This window comes from Cheilinus undulatus, linkage group 7 (genome assembly GCF_018320785.1).
Source record: "Cheilinus undulatus linkage group 7, ASM1832078v1, whole genome shotgun sequence".
In the NCBI taxonomy this organism is placed as follows: domain Eukaryota; kingdom Metazoa; phylum Chordata; class Actinopteri; order Labriformes; family Labridae; genus Cheilinus; species Cheilinus undulatus.
In genome coordinates this window covers 39,578,829-39,598,193 of record NC_054871.1, presented here as the reverse complement: position 1 = coordinate 39,598,193, position 19,365 = coordinate 39,578,829, and the positions used below count along the sequence as shown (strand labels likewise).

At 39.9% G+C, this 19,365-nt stretch overlaps 1 protein-coding gene across 2 annotated transcripts; it reads right to left on the bottom strand.

Annotated features, from left to right (window-relative positions):
- Window positions 1-1,393: 1,393 nt before the first annotated feature.
- Window positions 1,394-18,971, bottom strand: boka (BCL2 family apoptosis regulator BOK a). 2 transcript variants are annotated; one of them, XM_041791840.1, is made up of 5 exons: window positions 18,818-18,971; window positions 18,238-18,589; window positions 14,181-14,309; window positions 9,466-9,629; window positions 1,394-6,434 (listed from the first exon to the last, which is right to left on the bottom strand). In XM_041791840.1, the coding sequence occupies exons 2-5, from the start codon at window positions 18,449-18,451 to the stop codon at window positions 6,309-6,311; spliced, it is 633 nt and encodes a 210-aa protein (XP_041647774.1). In that variant the 5' UTR covers window positions 18,452-18,589; window positions 18,818-18,971; the 3' UTR covers window positions 1,394-6,308. The 2 variants fall into 2 exon arrangements, with proteins under 2 accessions (XP_041647774.1, XP_041647775.1); XM_041791841.1 differs by lacking the exon at window positions 1,394-6,434 and adding an exon at window positions 8,527-8,668.
- Window positions 18,972-19,365: the final 394 nt, after the last annotated feature.

Here is a 19,365-nt window from a genome sequence, read left to right as displayed (position 1 = left end):
TCACTTTAAATGAGTAGATAGTTGAAAAATAAATACAGTTTTGAAGACCTAGATTATTTTTGTATCTTTAAATTCACAGTGCCTATTAACAGTATTCACCCCCATGGATGTTTTACCCTTTCACTGATATTATAAATCAATTATGGTCAATATAATTTGCCTTTTTGACTAAAAAAAAATACAAAAAAGTGCCTTTATTGATGGGGGGTGGCTGTGGATAGTTGGAAACAGGGATGAGAGAGTGGAGAGAGACATGCAAGAGTCACAGGCCAGATCTGAACCTGGGCCGCCAGCATACACAGGAAGAGCCTTAAACCACTGAGCCATCTGCCCCCACAACAAAACAACTCTTTAACCTCAAAGTGAAAACTACGGAAGCTATGGAAGCCCATTTCCACCACTTAAAAAATAAAAATGTGGAAGTTGGGCAATTAAATAATAGAAGTCAAAATTGTGAGATCAAAAGACATAATTATAACTTTTAACCCATATTTTTTATCTCATTATTTCAACTTTTTATCTCATAACTATGACTTTTTTAAAGGATTGCCCTACTTTTACAGTTTTTTTTTTTTTTATTTGGCGGAAATTGGCTTCCATAGAAAACAGATTTCTATAAGAAAGACAAATAAAAACATGTAATGTAAAATGTGGGAGAGGTGGTCCACCTCTCACCTGCAGGTGGACTCATTCCTACCGGATATGAGTCCTATGAGGGCCGAGCCATCTGCAAACCTCAGGAGCTTGATGGAATGGTGACTGGAAGTTGTTGAGCCCAACACACCGAGGAGGCCATCTGAGGCACCATCTTGGTTAGTGATGACCTGCCTGGTACTTGAGTATCTGTCCTGTACTTCTCTGGCTGTTTTACATGAAAAGAGATGCTTTAAAATATTTTGTTTACCCTCTATGATTGCTTTTATCATGATTGAGAAGGGCCTCATATTGGTCTTTACCTGGGGCCTCCAAATGACTAAAATAACCCTGCCTTTGCATTCATAACTGAGGGATCAGTGTTACACTTATTGGTTTAGTGCTGCTCTAGTCTGCTCTGGGCGATGTGCACAGAATAAACATGCTAAAATAATATCTCGCCAAAGCATTTATCAAAACAGGATATGATGTCCTGATCATTTCTTGCTCTAATCTGATGGTGCTGATACAACTTCACATCCATCTAATATCCATCGCTGACCATATCTGACCTCGCCTCAGTCCGTATGCAGCTTCCAGGGGTTATTGGTAAACTTCAGGTTGCTGGTTGCTTGTGGAAGTTCATGAATGACATTTACAGCTGCAGATTTTACACATCATAGTAGATCTTTTTTTAATGTTAATATTTAAATGAACAAACTTGATGCATCATTGTAAGAACCATTTATTTTTGTTCATATTTACAGCCTCAGACGAGTCACAGACATGAGTTCATTTTCACCAAATCTTTTTGCTACGTTATAAAAACAGAAATCATGAATAGAATAAATTTACTGTTGAAGTGAAATGTTATCAAAGTGCCTTAACATAGAGAAAATATGCTACATGCCTCAATACAGTTTCTCAAAGGGAACAATAAAAGAGAAAGAAAAATTGCACTCAATAGCTAGTGCTGTACGTGAATGTTAGAGTCATTAGGTTGGGTGAACAGACAACTGCAGACTGTATGACAGGGGTTTTGGTGTTCTTTCTTCTCCCACTTATGCAAATGAGGGAGTATGGGGAGGTAGAGCAACATCCCAATCTGGCGGTGATGCCAGATTGTGCATCTTACCTTGCCTCTAATTCCCACATCCTCTTTTGAAGCTGTCTCCTGTCAAACTCTCTTCCGAGATTCAGTTCTTTATAATAGTTAATGTTGAAACCAGGAATGGTGGCTTTTGCTTCTGGGGGCATTTGGGGCTAGCTGGCTAGTGAAGATAGTTTGTAACCACTTGGAGCTTACATGTGCGGAGCCTGGGTCTGTTGAAGGGGGCAATGCTGTTTGGGATGTAAGCACCATGTGGTAGGAAGGGTAAGATAAGGAGGTGTTGATGTTGGTGTGATGGGTGGTGAGAGCCAGCATGGAGGGGAGAAGAGTTCATTTCTACCTTCCTGGAGCTGTTGTCAGATTAATAGGATGAAACACCAGCAAAATAAGGTACCTTTTGATAATCCCAGTTGTGTTCTGGCTACATTAGTCTACATAGTTCGGTTTGGGGCCTGTGAGGGGCCATGTCACAGGGTAGCAGCATTGTCACTACCTGGAGCTTTGTACATACATAACATGAGTTTATTGAATGTGGCAATGCTGCAGCAACTAATGGCTGTTTCAGACTGGGTGCGTGCTTGCTGTGTGACAGCTGTGGTGTGTGTCTGCTCCAGCTTGCTCTGTCACAGCCCTGTCTTGCTTCACAGCCTCGATAAATCTCCCTACAAGTGACTCCATTATTTGTATAACTGAACTGGAACAAATTCTGGATGCAAGCATACAAAAGAAGAGCGTTTCTTTACAGAAGTGTTAAACTGGTCTTCTACATTGTAAAGTAAAAACAAGTGATGTACACAGCTTGTGGAAAAATAGTAAAAATAGTACCCATTGGTCTGCATGGTTGATTCGCGGAGGCAAAAACAGAAGTACAGGGTTAGGGATTTCTTCACTGAGTGCTGATCCTTTCTGTAGGGCACAAGTATCTTGTGTATATTCAAAATCTTGGTGTGAGACCCTGCACTCATGCAGGCAGTTTGAAAGCATCAAGCTATAAAGCATCCAATATGCGGTAGTCTGAAGTGGTTGTAAGGGCCATGTGGTAGATTAAGCATCCTGTCAGTAGGGTCATGGTTGGGGTCATAGGTCTCTTCACTGAACATTTATCCTTTCATTAGGGCAGTATCTGGTGTTTATGTGAAATCAGCTGGCTTAAAAAAAGCAAAGCCTTAACCCAAATATTATGTAATATGTAAAAAGCCCAGACAACTTCCCTATCTATAACTTAAGTTGATGAAATGCGACATTACAGACAGTGTGCCAGGTTTGTCAAGAATTTCAAAGGTTATTGAAACCTTTAAAATGTTTTTCATACATCACTGACTGGTAGATTAAATTGGTGACAAAATTAAATGTTACAGATTGGCTTTTAATGACATGTTTAGTACTTCTCTGTTGTTTAACTTTTAGCTACATATAGGGCACAGTCTTTAGGCATGGCACAAATTTTTGGTGTCAGCAGCTTTCTGCTTGTTGCATAAGTAGAATGCAGGAAAAAGGTCAGAAAGAAGACTAAGAGCATGCAAAAGGAAATATTAAAACCCAAAGGGTATCATTAGATAACAGTTAAGTTTTTATGACTTAAGCTTGCGGTCTTTGGGGGCATGTGATCGTGGATACAATTCCAGTTTTAGATGTTTTCCTCTTGTTCAAACTATTTTGGTATCTAAAGTGGTTCATAAGAGTGTACAAATTAATCCATGCATAAAAGAGAATGACTGGACTCTGATAGCCTTTATCACTTCTCTTGATATCTACATGTCATCAACATCAGTATTTTCCTAGAGGATGGCTAAACCATTCTAAATGCCTTAAATGAACAAAGAAAAAATTAAGATTAATTTCTGAAAACCTTGCTCACAGCTGTTGAACCTTTAAACAGTCAATGACTCTCACACAGATAAGTGGGCAAGCACAACTAACAGCTAAATGATAACAAATATCAGCTGGAGGTCTAAAGTTAGGCCTTTTCCCTGCTTGTTTATTTCCTTTCTTATAAGGAAAACAAAACAAAGAAGCATTCCATCTGTTTTCTCGGTGATTTAAGACGCTATCCAACAGTTTACAAAGGAAAAAATCAAAGGTGGAAAAAGTAAATGACTATTGTACTCAAGTAAAATGGCAGTTGCTCTGGTTAAATTGTAACAATGTAATAGTAAAATTACTGCTCTATAAATCTACTCAAGTAAAAGTAAAAAGTATTTAATGAAAAGTTTACTTTGAGTACTGAGTACTGAGTAGCTTATGAGGAGTTGTAAAGCAAGATATGATTTTTCCTTATTGGCAAGAACAACATAACAGATTTCTAACCAGGTTCAGGCAAACTCACCTCTATAATAAAGTAAAAACACAGCAAAATTGACACTGTTAATTTAACTTAAATAAAGTTAAATTCAACAATTAAAGGGTCATTATGGGTCCACACTACATAAAGTTAAATTGCACTTTTAAAGTGTTAAATATTTTACTATACAACAGAGTTGCAGTAAATCTCGAAAATCTGTGGTGAGTTGGGTCTCCTCTGCAAAGCAGAGAGTCAACCTCATAGCAAGGCAATGCATACTGGTGAAAAATATGTGCTATGAGTCCTTTAGCATCTAAAAGCACATGCTGGAACACTAACTCAGTTGATAACTTCACTCATGGTGCAAATGTGTCTCTCATCAAACCCCCCCCCCCCAACAATCTGCTTGAAATATGAGCAAAAGAACCCCAACAAGGGTCACTGTACAACAGGCAACATCCAAACACAACTAAACACTCTGCCTAAAGCCATGATAGGAAACTCCACCCACATATCACCCAGATTTTAAATCACAGTACAGTACAGTTACAGTAATTTGAGTAAATGTAATTTGTTATTTTCCACCCCTGGAAAAAATGCCCCAAAGTTGGAGAAACAGTGTGAATGTGTGTAGTCATATGGCCAAAATATTAAACATGAAAACTGAAGAGTCAGCACTCGAGAATGTCCTTTCAAGTTCTTTTAATTCTGGGTCAAGTTGTACACAAAACACAACAAACACGTTTTGACAAGCAGTCTTCTTTAGTGTTGTGAATACGCTTGCTCTGTTTTGTGTACCACCAAACTCTGAGTAAAAAGAACATGAAAGGACGTTTTCGAGTGTTGTCCCTTCAGTATTCCTGTAAGTCTTTTTCAGTCATGCACCTTAAGAAGTTTGATTGTTTGCTTGTACTCCTATTTGGCCTTATTTAAAAATATTAAACATGCCAGAAATCCATCAGTCCAAGGGGTTTGGTTATTCTGTTGTTTCATCTCATGTAGTGTGAACAACAAACAAAGACACATTTAAGACCTCACAGCTGATCCAATCTTCCAACAGAAAGTCTAGCATAGATATTTGTCCTGCCCTCTACGACTTGTTCCATGACATCAGTGATGTTTACCAATGAGGACGCAGAGCGCTCTGCACATGCAGCTGCCACAAATGTAAACAAAGCAAAACAAGAGTGATGAACTTGTTGCAGTGAGGCGGAACTATGAGGAAAGGTTTGTGATCACCTAATCTGGCACAGTGACTATTGTAACAGAAAAAAACAATAATGTAGTGTGAGCCAGTCTTAAAAATGATCTTGTATCTTAAGTGGGGGAAGGGTAATCACTTCCATCAGGTCATAAAGTGGGCCCCCTCATCCAGTGGTGTTTCATTAATAGGCCCACGGCGCCTCCAGAGGGCTCAACATCAACACCTAGCATCCCTGGTGTGCCCCTCTCTGCTTTCACCCCTCATGTTGGACCTTTTGCAGCCCAGTTCGACTCCTTCCTCTTCATCCAAAGCCAGTTTCTACTTTGATCAGCAATTTCTGAGAGTGACTTAACGGCTTATTAAAAGGAATTTCCTCAAAACCCCATACTCTTCTGAAGCCTGGTTGTTGATGTTGCAACTTATGCTCCACACCCAACTTTACAATGGTTGAAAGTTTCCTCTGATTCTTGCACATCAAAACAATCAATTCTCTCTATTTGGACCTTCTTACAAGTTATTTTTGCTGCATTAAAAAAACAAATCTGGAGTGGGAAAAGGAAAAAAAACTTTCACAAAACATTTCTTTTCCCTGCACCCTACTCTTATTGTTGCACAGTAAGACAAAAATATGCAGAAATTTGCATATATATTCAACACGTACTGGCTTGTTGGACAATTAGTGCAATTCAGATGAGATGTGAAGCACCACTTTGTCACAAATGGCCTCAGGATCTCATTGAAGTACACCATAGTTACCTTTTCATCCACTAGGGGCAGCCACAACATTCATAACAGTCAGCACTGTTGTTTCTGTCCTGTTTGAGGCACAATTAAAAGACGAAAAGAAAAAACAGTATGTGAAAAACACAAGATACAGCCACAGCAAACATGTGACTCAATAATGCTATACACAATAAATAGAAAATCTAGGATAGGAGGCAGAAGTCTGTGCAGGGCGAGTGTTCATCGATAACGGCTCAGTGCAAACAAGTGTAAACATGATCCAAAGCACAGGATGCTTCAGAGAAGTGATGGAGGTGGAGGTGTGGTGTTAGGTTAAATGTCAGTCTGCTCAGAATTCACTTCTCTCTGAGCAGGTACAACACAACGGCCTTCACATAGTGTCCAAAGGTGCAGAGGGCCGACACCAGCCAGTGAGAGCGGAAACTGGGGTCAGTATTCACCACGCACTTTGTCACATCCACCTGTAGAGAGGAGCAGAAAAGATACAGAGACAGAACGAGGGTGAAATTTAATGATGAAAGACAGAAAAAAGCAGACGTGACTGAAAACTCATTTGAATCCCACATGTGTTCCTGATCTGTAAATATTTTGAGAATCTGCAGCCTCAACATGTGCAAGCTGGCCACAAATATTTTATTTCAGAGCCAAAACCCACAGTGCAGTCTCTGCAGTGCTTTTAAAGTCAAATTGTCGAACTCGAAAACTTGCACAGACAATGAAACTCCCCAGAGAGCAGTAAAATGTCAGCGCTGACATTAAACACGTCTCCCTCTTCAGATCCTTCTGCATAACCTTACTTAGCTTTACTCCACACTGACCTCATATCCCAATGCAGAAATGTTACAGTTCAAGTCCAGACTGGAAAACAAGCTGCTCATTAGTGCTCATGAGGTCAGTTATTCAATTCACTGCTCCTCACTTTGTCACACTCCACTTCTCCTCCAAACAGAGCCGACTTGGGTGCCATGTCTGCGAGCAGGAGGGCGGTGCTTGTTCATTTGTTCACTTGTTGAGTTTTTTTTCCCAGCAGAGCTGAACAGAGGCAGGCTGCCAGCTAATGTGGTTTGACACACTGGAGTTTGTGTAGTAAAGTTTAAGTTGACAGATTTTTCCCATTAGCAGGATAGAAGATGGACATGTTCACATAGAAAATTCTGTTTGAAGCAGTTACTCAAGTTTATATTCTTCTACATTCAAATTATGCTAGAGGTGCTGTCAATGAGTTTTTGCAATGAAATAGCATTCAGAACAGCTCCATGTTGTAATTCAGCTATACATTTGAGCAATTAAAGCAATACATAAAGTAACATTTCCAACTTAAAATAGTAGTTTTGAAATTGATATAACAAAACAAGTTTCAGTGAGGAGAATGGCATCCATCATACTTCCACGGAGTGCCCTGGTCACCTGCTTAAAGCACAATGTAACTCTTGCAACAGCCATATCTTGTGCACACAATTTAAGAATGACATTTTTGCAAACCTACACTAGAACTTGAAGGTGAACTGATTAGATATTAGGAGTCAAAGGTCACTGTTACTTGATGTATTATGAGGTTTCAGTGACCTTGTACCATGTTGTAGCCTCATAGGAATTATGCCATCTTTATGCATGAGAGCACATACAAACAACTTCAGACTGTTTTTATGCACTAGACTAACATGAATATAAAGAGACATACAACATATCACCAACAATAGTTAACAAGGTGGCAGAGGCATATAAACATCTGGGGCTAGTACTTGTTAGCAAAAGGCTGTGGACACTAGTAGCAGGTAATTTTTACCTAGTTAGTCAATAGGTTCTTTGCAGTCATTTGCACAGGATTCTTTAATCTCACACACTGAGACCTTTGCGTTTTGTTTGAATTCACTGTAAAAATTTGCAGAATGTGACAAATTGTTTCTTAACAAAAATAAGCAGTGAGAATGTCACTCCTTAAAAGTTACACTTAATTCATACATCCTTACAGAGATCATCATATGCCACAATCTCGTATGTCAGAGCAACTTTTTAATTCAGTCTTTGTTGTTTATGCCTTTATCTGTAATATTTTTATCTGTAATATTGTAATATTGGTTGATTTACACATAAAACAAGCCAATCAGGACATTTAAAAGGAGGCTGCAGTGCATGAGAGAGAGTGAGAGGACTGATGCAAAAAAGAATCACATAAAACCAAGTTTTTGCGTCAGTGTGCAAACATGATCAGAATAACATGAGATCAATATTCCTTTTAAACGTTTGGAAAGTTTGGACAAAAAAAAAAGGACTCAGAGTGCAAAGGCCTTCACTCTAGTTAAATTTACTTAATTAAAAAGTAAAAGTATTTGTCTTTAAATCTACTCGAGTAAAAGTGAAGTGAGTAAGTGAGTATTAAATTTAAAGTTTACTTTAAGTAAAGAAGCAACTGAGGAGTTGTTTGGTAAAATATGATCCTTCCTCATTGGCAAGAGCAACAAGGGACTAGATCTCTTACCAGGTTGTTCAGGTAAAGTTGCACCTCTACAACATAATAATTGACAGTGTTGATTAAGCTCATAGAGAAATACAATTAACACATTAAAAGCGTCTATGTTGGTCCACATTTCACTTTCAGGGTGTTAAAGGTGGGTCTCCTCTGGCAAGTTCAAAGCGGAGTCAACCTCATGGCAAAGCAAAGCATGCTGATTCTAGATGCATCCTTTAGAAGCACCTAAAATCACAGGTGGGAACACTAACTCAGTGGATAACTTCACTCATGGTGCACATGTGTCTGACAACAATAACAACAATCCAAAAGAAACATGAACAAAAGCAGCCCAGCAGGGATCACTGTACAACAAGCAACACTACTAAACACATTGAAGTACGTCTTAACATTCTACCAAAGGGCATGATGAGAAACTCCATCCATACACAGGTGGGAACACTAACTCGGTGGATAACTTCACTCATGCTGCACATGTGTCTGACAACAATAACGACAGCAATCCAATAGAAACATGACCAAAAGCAGCCCAGCAGGGATTACTGTACAAAAAGCAACACTAATAAACACACTGAAACACGTCTTAACACTCTACCAAAGGGCATGATGGGAAACTCCATCCATACATTCCCCCCGATTTGTAATCGCAGTGGACGGATCTTGCATCAATTGAGTCTTTACAGAGTTGAACTAACGCTGGTGGATCAATACCGTCACATAACTCCAACACTGAAGACTGTTTCAAGCAGAATTGAGTTAAAATTATATTTATGGATCAGAAATGTTTAACCCTTGGATATCAACACTCCTGTTTATGCTGTTTTGGAATGTGATGTGGACTCATTCTCTCACTATAGTGCTTCTGTGTAGTCAACAGATGTTGGACAAAGTACAAGACTACTGTTCTCAAGTAAAAGTATGGTTACTCTGGTTAAAACTTACTTCAGTAATATATATTGACAATATGTCGATATTGTCAAAATGGGCCTTTTAAAATAGTAAAATATAGAATATTTTCTTACCCATCCCCCTCTCCTCTTTAACCAGGAGGTCAGGCTCTTACGAACAAACTCCCCCAAACAGTCAACGATGGTGTGGACCATCGCTGGATGACCATGTCGAACACAATCGACAGCCAGGGCTCCCGCCACTGCGTACAGAGACACCACCTTTCCCCATGTCACACCTGATGAGAAAAACAAGTTTAAGGATAGTTGTAACACATTTTTATTTGACCTTATTGGTAGCTTTTTGCACAGTCATGATGTCTGGCTAGCCAATGTCTGAAAAAACAGCTTCATCATTCAAAAGCTCAAAGTTCTGCAAACAAAATTATCTGATTTAAGGGTTCTTGAAAAATGGTGAAGCAAAGTGCTCTTTTGAGAGGAGCACTTTTAGGAGAAGCAAATGTGTGTCAGCTGGCCTCTTCAAGCTGGATGAACAAATTATAAACACAGGCAGAAGTCAGCATTTTGCCTCTCCTTCGATGAAGACTAAACACAGGATTTGGGGCAGCAGGCAGGCAGTCTTCCTCACCAAATCAGTGAGCAGAAGATTTTTCCAGCTTTGCTCACCCTTGGAGTAAAGCTTTTGGCTGCCATGCCATTTAAAGTAAAATCCTCAACCTATTTTTGCAGTGTTTACATCTCTAACTTCATTGCTCTGAGACTAAACTTCACAACCATCTTCTGTATGATTCCTTCCCAGAAGCTCTTTATCAGATGGTACTCAACACTGTCTTTTTTTAATGAATTGTAATCATTTTTGAGCTGTAAGTCCTCTGAATGGAGGATTAAAATCTACGATCTATTGTGATTGATGCCTCAGCTGGGCGTTTGTGTGTCCTTTTTTTTCTTTTGGAAAAATGGAAAAAGAAACAAATGATATTGAGCCTGATTCCCCAAGCTTTTTAAGAAAATTGTTCCTAAAACCCACTTATTCCGCTTTTAAGAGGATTCTAACATCTGCCAAAGTTTATTTTTTGTGATTTGTGCTTCCCTAAACCATGATAAATGTGCAACTGTGTATGCACTGGTATTCATTAGTTGTGTCTGGTGTATTTATGAAGATGACATTTCATGTTTTTGGATGTAAAGACATGACACAGATGCTACAGCAGTACATGTTGCCTATGTCTGTGCTACTTTACACAGTAAAAAAAGGTGTGTCATGATGAGTGAGCCCTTCTGAGGGCACTAGTGGGCGGGAAGGAGGATTAACACATTCCCGTTCGTACCAGGGGCATGGGAAAATAATCTGAAAACTGCCGGCAGTCTCCAGCCGTATCACTAAGAGTGAAAAGCCCAGGCAAAAGAGATACTGTCAAGCTTGACCTTGGCTGTTAAGTGACACACGTGTCAACATGTGTCGAGGTTGACTCTGCACTTCCCCCATCCTCCTTCCCGCCCCGGGTTGTGGCACATCAGGCCCCATGGAGATTCTTAGTTCCCTACATCCCTAAAAATTAAGCATTCTATATCTAGTAGAGCTGGGTTAACAGATTTAATTGCATTAATCAGGAGCCCCGTCTGAGCATAATCTCACAGAAAAATGACTCTTTAAGTCTCTATGTTCTGTTTTTTTTGTAACATCACCTGTAGTTTTGTAGGCATTAACAATAAAAGCTCTGAAGCAAAAAAACTGCAGACTTCTACAGTGGAGAACTTGTCAGAAATAGGTGTTAGTCATTGATTTAATGAGCATTAAACGGATGCTGTGAGTGTATGGAGAAACCATGTTTTACAGCTGCTTCTCCGACCTTGTTTAACACCACAGTCTGCTTCTATCAATCTTCATGGACTTGACAAGCGATTCACGTGTTAAGACACACCCTTAAACAGTTGTTAAAGCTGTTTTTGCACAAATCTCAGCAGCGCTGGGCTAAAGACAAACCAAGATGATCCAATGCAGCTCACAGCTTCCCTTAAATCCCCAAACAAGCTGTTAGACGCTTTGCAAAGCAAGCACGCTTGCTTTAGGTAGCTGTTATCACATTGCTCTTAGAGAGGAAAGAACAGTTTTTACCTCATTGCTGTGCTTCACACTGTACACTGACAGAAATGTGTGATGTTTGGCTTGTTACCTGGCTGCTCTATAGAGTCAGAGTGAAACATGCTGATGACTGGACTCTGACTGAGCTGCTGTCTGTTACATCTCACTCTGTTACTGTAGCGGAGGCATCGGTGATGTCCTGTGTTTAAACGACAACACCACACATGCATTTAAACCGGTAAAGACGGTACTGCAAAAGTCTATTCTGGGGCGGAAATTTTACCTGTGACAGCTTAACACTCACCACTAATGTGGAGTGTATTTTCATATTTTTATTTCTTGGTAGGTCATTAGAAAATGATGGACTTTAGCTTGTGGGGCCATGTGTAAGTCTACTTGTTTAAGATGGTGACTCACAGATACATTTGCAAGTCTGAGATGGAGCATACTGGTTTGAGACTTCACTTGTTGAGAAACAAATCCTTCAATGGGAGCTTACTGTTGTGTTGACCTTTTTGTTCTTAATGATTGTTCCATTTGGATCCAGCACGCCCTAAGGCAGTGTTTCCTTGGTTGATTAATGGCCTGAAAGCAAATGCCTCGTCCAAGATTAAGCCTGCTACTGTACTATGGCTGGTCTGGTCTCCATCATATCCAAAAGGAAATGCACATCATGTCTCCTCAGCAGCTTTAAGCACCACTATCTTGATGCTAAATTTGTCTTCTTTCTGTCAGAAAGTTTACAGAAGGTTCATCAGAGCTTTCTTCATTGGAAACAGCTGTCTGCCTCTGAGAAAAACACTCTAAAGTAAGTGGTGAGACACAGCCAGTTTGCAAAAATACTACAACTAAAACTATACTACAACTTTGGCACAACACACCTTAAAAACAAGGATCAGATTAGATTACAAAAATTGGGTCCATACAGTGTAAGAGATATGGTTTAACTTGTAGTCTTCATTCACATTAAACAAGTTTGTGGTCTTAATCTGCTGCTGCATGATTGCCCCTGGACAAAAGGACACGCTCTGACAATGTGATCACATCACTCTTCCTTTTTCTTTTTTTTCTACAGTGGCACCCAGTGCTCATAAGAAAACATTTCAGGGTTCCAGGGTGGACCAAAGGCAGTGGATAACATGGCATTACTGACCCACTGAAAACACTGAACTTTAAGCACTGAAGGATTCTGATCTTCCTCCAGACATTGTGGCCTTCATTTCCAATGAATTTCAAAATGTTCCCTTTATCTGAAAACAGGATTTTGGACCACTACTCAGCGGTTCAATACTTTTTTCTCCTTTGCCCAGGTGAGAAGCTTACAAAGTTTGGGTTCAGGATTGGGTCAACACTAAGAACATGACACTTGTAGCTCATTTCCATCTGTGTGTGGTGGCTCTTGATCCACTGACTCCAGCCTCAGTCCACTCCTTGTGAAACCCCCCTAAGTTCTTGAATCTGCTTAAATATTGTTGTTTACTTGCTGCTCTATGTGCCTTTAATTGCCCCCCAGGAACAAATAAAGTTTTTTTTTTTATTTGAATTTGAATTTGTTTGACACTACTCTGAAGACCCTGTTCTTGTGCTCCTTTTCTTACCACACGGTTCCCTTCAAGTCAACTTTCCATGAATATGCTTTGATTCAGCCACTGAGAACAGCCTGCCCTTTCAGCAAAGACCTTATGTGGCTTACACTCATTAAGAAGGATGTCAATGATTGCCCCCTGAATAATAGTCAAGTCAGCGGTCTTCCCAGTGATTATGGTTGTGTGTACTGGACCAGAGTGAGAAAATGAAGGCTCAGGAAACCTTTGCACATTGAACTTTTCCACATTCTTATACTTTTAAATAGTGGGTTTTAGATTTCTGTAAGCTGTAAGCCGTAATCACCAAGATTAAAGCAAAAAAGTCACTTTGTATGAGCTGGATCTAGAATTTATAAAAGTTTAACTTTTTAAAGTAAATAGCAGGAACAAAATAAACTTTTAAATTACATTCTTTTTCTGATGCACCTGTACTTCAGCCCTTTTATCTTTTACCAAAAGTCAGTCTGAGATGGCATTTTTAGGATGGCGACAGCTGTGGATTGGCTTCAAAAGACAGCTTCAGTAACCATATGACTGTGCTATTCAGACTTTGCCCAGTATATTCAATATCCAGAGTTTTTCTGCAGTTATCAGCAAACAGCTTTTTTCTCTAAATTACTTCTGACTCAGACTTCTCTGTCACATCCCCTGAGGAATAAAGCAGCCAGTGCTAATGTCTGAACTCCATGGGCGGGAAACAAACTGTCTCTAACAATCAGTTGTTCCAGTAAAACCTTCACCTAATATGGACTGAGTGTTCTCCCTGAGGTTTCTTTCCTGTAGGAGGATAATGACTGCAACTAAATGTTACAGACTAACTGGGATCCCATTTAGCCACTATGTTTCTGAACCCCCCCCCAGCAAAATAGGTACTGCTTTTGTAATTACTTAAAAAAATCCCTGGTAGAAGAAGCATTAGGAGAAGTTCTCCAAACATTCATTATCTTTATTGTCTCTGCTTCAAGCCTTGAAGTTCCGCCTTCCAACTGAAAATGAAATCAAAAACTTCCCCAAACAGATGACCCCACGATTCCTTCCTTAATTTTAAAGTCCATGTGTTTAACTGAGATGTCAACCTCATGAAAAACTTCTATGTTCTTTTCCAGTAAGGTTATCCTCAGTGCATGGCCTTCATTTAAGGACGTTAAGGTGCTTCCTACCTGTGGAGAAAATGTCCGCAGCTACAGCAAGAAATGCATCCGACACAACACTCTCTGACGCCACTGTGATGTTGAGCTGTCTTGCGACATTTCGATACACGTTGGGTCGAAGATATTCCAACTCATCACCTATACCAAAAACAGAAGAAACAACAACACATCAACTAACACATCTTTAATGTTTCTCTCAGTAGTCTGAAGATTGTGGGTAATACCCAAAATGCTTTGCAAATGGGGAAAAAAACAAATGCATAAACAGAAAAGACAATGGCCACTTCACAAGTCAAACACGACAATACAAATGTAGATAGCCACAACATTAATGTGGCGTTTACATTTGTGTGGTCTGTGCATTGTTTTTTTCCATTAAAGAGATTTTTCAGTATTTTTGAAGTTGACTTGTATGAGGTAGCAGTAGTAGTGGTAATTGCATTGGTAATTCAAAGAGCATTGCTCCTTTAAGAAGGGCTTGCTGGTTGCATGGGCCAGGAAGCTAGGCTATACAGTGTAACAGACGGGTACAGTTTCTTTTCCTGGAATTTTGCAAGTTTTGGTAAAAACTTCTTATAGCTGACTGCTTACTTTCTCTGCAAGAGAACTATGGCGCAGGAGAAGAGTTATTTCCAGCAAGATAATGACCCAAATTATACAGTGAAAGCTACACAGAAATGGTTTAAGGCAACAGGTGAATTTTCTGGAGTGGCTGAGTCACAGACCAGACCTGAGTCCAACAGAGAATTTTGTGCCTGGAAAGTAAAAGCGCTGTACACGCTGATCCCTGTGAAACCTGACAGAGCTTGAGCAGTTTTGCAAAGAAGAAAGGAGTAAAATTACAGTTTCCACATATGCAAGCCTGACTGAGACCTAGCCACACAGACTCAGTGCTCTGTTTACAGCCAAAAATGCATCTGCTAAATACTGACTTAAAGGGGGTGAACATTAATGCAGTCACTTATTTCACTAATAAAAGGGTAAAACACCAGAGGGGTTGAATACTTTTTCTAGGAACTGTAAGCAAGCTTAAAAGTTTAGCATTTTTTTGTTTTGTCTGAGCAAGGAGACCTGTTCCCCCCAGAGTCTTTGAGCTAAGTTAAGGTGGAATACACACTACAAGATAACCATATTATTGTGGGCTGGATTACCCCCTTTCTACCAAATACAGCAAGGCCCAACCATCCAATGGCTCTAAAGATTATCTTGCCAGATTTTCCTTTACCTCAAGAAGATCTTTTAGATTTACACCCAGTCCTGCACTAATTTCAGTGACGACTGTGGGCTTATTTGGTGCTATAGATCTTGAAACCTGGGTGCAACTCTTTGTTCATTTTTAATGTCCAGCTCTGATTTGTTTTTTGTCTTAATTGAGGCAACAGCCGACAAACCTATCTAACACTGGTAGGAATATGCAAAGAGTGTGGCCAATGGTCTCCAGCCTAGCAGTGAATACTGTACTACTTTTCCGCTACGATCCAAAATGCAGAAAATGCCTTGGAATTGAACTGCAATAACATTGTTGAATCTGAGGAACTCTTCTGCAGTGCTGAAGTCATCAGCTGGTGTTGCTTATCCTTACTGCACTGCGCCCCCCCTGCCATGACCCCATGCCCCCCTGGGGGGGCCCACGGCCCACTTTGGGAACCACTAGCATAAACAAAGAGCTGGTCCTGCATTTCAGACATCTAACATTTACTGCTATTGCCATCGGGCCTCAGCCAGGCTTTAATTGTGATCTTTGATCTAAATCTTATTGTGTAGTGTTCTGTGTTGGTCATCTCCATTTGTCATTATCTGTCAAGGTATTGGGTCACTTACATTTTCACAATCGATTCAGATTTTAAAAATTTTATAGTGTGCCAGGCTTAAGCTGACGAGCCCTTGACTAACATGGGAAAGTAACTTGAAGCTTATCTTTTAGTGTCTGAGCTTCTCTAGACAAGCCAGCACGTCTCCAGCTATTGTGCACTCATGGGAGTTTAATCCATCTTCACATCAATGTCAGCAAGAAAAGTGACATCATGTTTATTTCCAAAATGCCAAACGATTATTTCTTAATCTTATTTTATCTGTAGCTGGACGTTGTTGTAACCTAGATGACTTCATATCCATTAGACTTTCAAAGAAACAAAGTCCAAGAGCAACAGATCTAATCTCCTGATGGATTCTTGGCTCAGAGGTTTCCCCTCCCTGTTTTGACCACTGTTAATCTGAACTCACTGGAAGTCTCTCTTTGGGAAAGTACTCACAAACATCTCCACTTTTATGTGAGATTTGAGTTTTTTTTTCTAATGAAAAGTCTTTGTTGGATCTAAGTTTCAAGTGAATTGCATGATTACATAATGTGGAGGTGGGGTGAAACCACAAAGTGAAACCTCAGACTCAGTAGTGTTGTTTTCATTTTATTCTGGGAGCACATCCAAGTCCTGAAATATGTCTTTAAATGAAACTGCACCCTTAATATTCCAGGGAACCCCAGGAATCATTTCAAGGTATTTCACTGGAAATTAAAGATAATCGAGCATGTTTAGAAATGCTGAATGTACGTCTAATGTCTAAGTAACGTAAAGTTATATTATTAACATATTTTCGCATAGTGTGTTCACACTGAGAAATAGGCTATACTGAAATGCAGTACACTACTCACAACTGAAAACCATCTAAGAACTGAGTTTGGAAAGATAGACACTTCACACCCTCAGTAAAAGCCACATTGGTGATGTAGTGGATGCTGTCCTGTTGGCAAGCTAGTACTCTAGCTAACATTAGCATTCGCTAGCTAGTAGAGTTGTTTTGATTTTGATACCAGAATCGGGAATGCTTCAGGTGCTGCAGAAAATGTGGGCATCGGTGTCTGCGAGTATACTTTTTGCACCAATCCAATACAGTTTTGTTTTACTTCATATTTTGGTTCATTTAGCCATATTATGTTATAAACCGGAAATCAATTCTTCTTTGGTGCTTATTATTGCTTTTAGAGCAGCCAAGAAGAACTAAACAAAGAATGAAAACGACCCACTCAAGCAGCAAAGTTAGGAGGCAGCATGACATTCATTATTCTCTGTATATATTTGTTAAAAACTCTTCCAGACTGGTGTTGTCATATATAATAAGAAATGACACAAGTTATGAAAAGTTATATAACTTTTGAACCATAAATCATAGCTTCTTACTTTTTTCCCCTCTTGGAGCTAGCCATTGTGCCATTCCAATGATGCTATCCATTTCTTCCAATCCCTTATTAAAGCTTTTCTAGCAAGCCTGGAACTCAAGAGACTTTTCAGGGATTTTAAAGATTAAATCCACACCAGTATATCATATTCTGAACATCTTTTTAGCTGGAATCCAGTTGTTTATTACCACTAGCTAAAAAGCTAACAGTCATATTGTTTTATTGTCTTTCTAGCATGCTTTGTGAGGGGCTGTTCCATCATCACATTAAAACTACACCTAATGTGTTATTAGCAATGGTAGAAAATTTAAATCAAGAAAAAAAAAACATTTAAGGCCAAATAAGTTCATTTTCTTTAAGCGAGTAATCCTTTGGAGGTTACTGTACTGCTCTGCTGAACAACGCAAAAGCATGATGTGGACTGAAAAAGGCTGATTCTTGTGCTTCTTTAATTGGGTTACGCTGCCACCTGTAGGAGGTCCCAGAATGCCGCAAAGCTAAGTAGACTGACCAAAATTCAGAATCAGCTGATATATCAAAAAACTAAACTTTATCAGTATCAGCTGATCTCTTTCATAGATGATGGTATAGATACTGGCAAGAAAAACACGAGTTGGGCACCCCTAGATTTTAAAGTTTTGAAAACTACTGAGGTCAGAGTTCAAACACACTAAATGGAGCAATGTTTGACTATTAGAAACACAAAGGTGGGCAGTTTTATAGTGGCACTTCTAGTGTACAGTAAGTTACAGAAAACTGCAGATTTTGCTTCAGGATATCCTTAAGCACGCAAGGTCCACAACACTCAAGGAATAGGACCGACCAATATAAAGACATTTTGTAGGAAAGCTGTATTTCTACACTTTATCTACATTAGCATATCGATCTTACCCAGCCACAGCAGAACCGACGAGATCTCCCCCAGCGCTCCACCTGAATTAGCCAGTCCATGCTCAGGTTTAGACCATCCTATCCCAGCTCGGTTCAGCCTGGAATGAATGTAGTCCCTGCACAGCGCTTTGGCCTGGGATACTAGCTCCTTGTCGGTGGGAGAGCGGTCAAAAACTTCAGCGGCAAACACAGAAGAGCGTCGCAACATCTCCATGCCCCCCTTCAGTCATCCACCGCGGACTGCGCTGCTCTCCTCCCCGCCTCCAGCGCCTCTTAGAGCGGACACTTCTCCGCGGAATGCACGCCCCCTCTCTCCCTCTCCAGAAGATAATAAAGATCTCTGGAGATTATCCTGCATAATTAACAGGCGGATTAGTTTGTGGACATCTTTTGATAGCCTGTATACCGCTGTCAGTGCCAATAAAGCTGCAAGGGAGACTATAAAAAATCTCCAATCTGACTATTAGCGTAAGGAAAGTTTGACGAAACACCAGAAAAGTTCTATTAAATGCCACAGAGTTACTGTTAATGCGTCCACGCTTGTTAATAATGAAGGAGAGGACAATTAAAATGCACTTACCCGTGAATTCATAGGCTTACAACGCCTCCATGAAAAATGTAACCCTACACTGGCTGCATTGTTTCTCCTCTCAGAGCAGAAAAGTGAAGTTGATCTCTGACTTTTATGAACTGCAGATTGGCAGTGAAGCCGTAAAAAATGCTTCCCAGTTTATAGTCTGACAGGCTTTCCTTCTAAGGGCACTCGTTGTGTAGTCCAAGGGCGGAGATAGCAGGCCAATACAGGCACCGCCCCTCCCCTCCGCCCCCATGCATTAAATTCACATAAATGACCTAGTGTTCAGACTGTGAGCTGTTAATTACACCTCCGGTTATTATGGGTGTGCCTATGATATAAACGCGAATTCTCAATACAGGCTCTCTTCCAAGGAACCCACAGGAGCAAAATACGTGGTAAAAATGCAACCCTAATTAAAAAAAGTTGGGACGCTGCGTAAAACGTAAATAGAGTGCAATGATTTACCAATCTCATAAACCCATATTTTATTCACAATAGAATAAAGAAGCCATCAGGTGTCGAAAATGAGACTTTGATCATTTCATGGAAAC

What these genes read in the sequence shown, in the direction of transcription:
- boka (XM_041791840.1), bottom strand. Translation starts at nt 18,451, where the DNA reads ATGGAGATGTTGCGACGCTCTTCTGTGTTTGCCGCTGAAGTTTTTGAC. An exon ending in GTCGGTTCTGCTGTGGCTGG is followed by an intron (nt 14,310 to 18,237) that starts GTAAGATCGATA and finishes TTTTTGGTATAG; the next exon opens with GTGATGAGTTGGAATATCTT. An exon ending in TGCGGACATTTTCTCCACAG is followed by an intron (nt 9,630 to 14,180) that starts GTAGGAAGCACC and finishes TTTTCTCATCAG; the next exon opens with GTGTGACATGGGGAAAGGTG.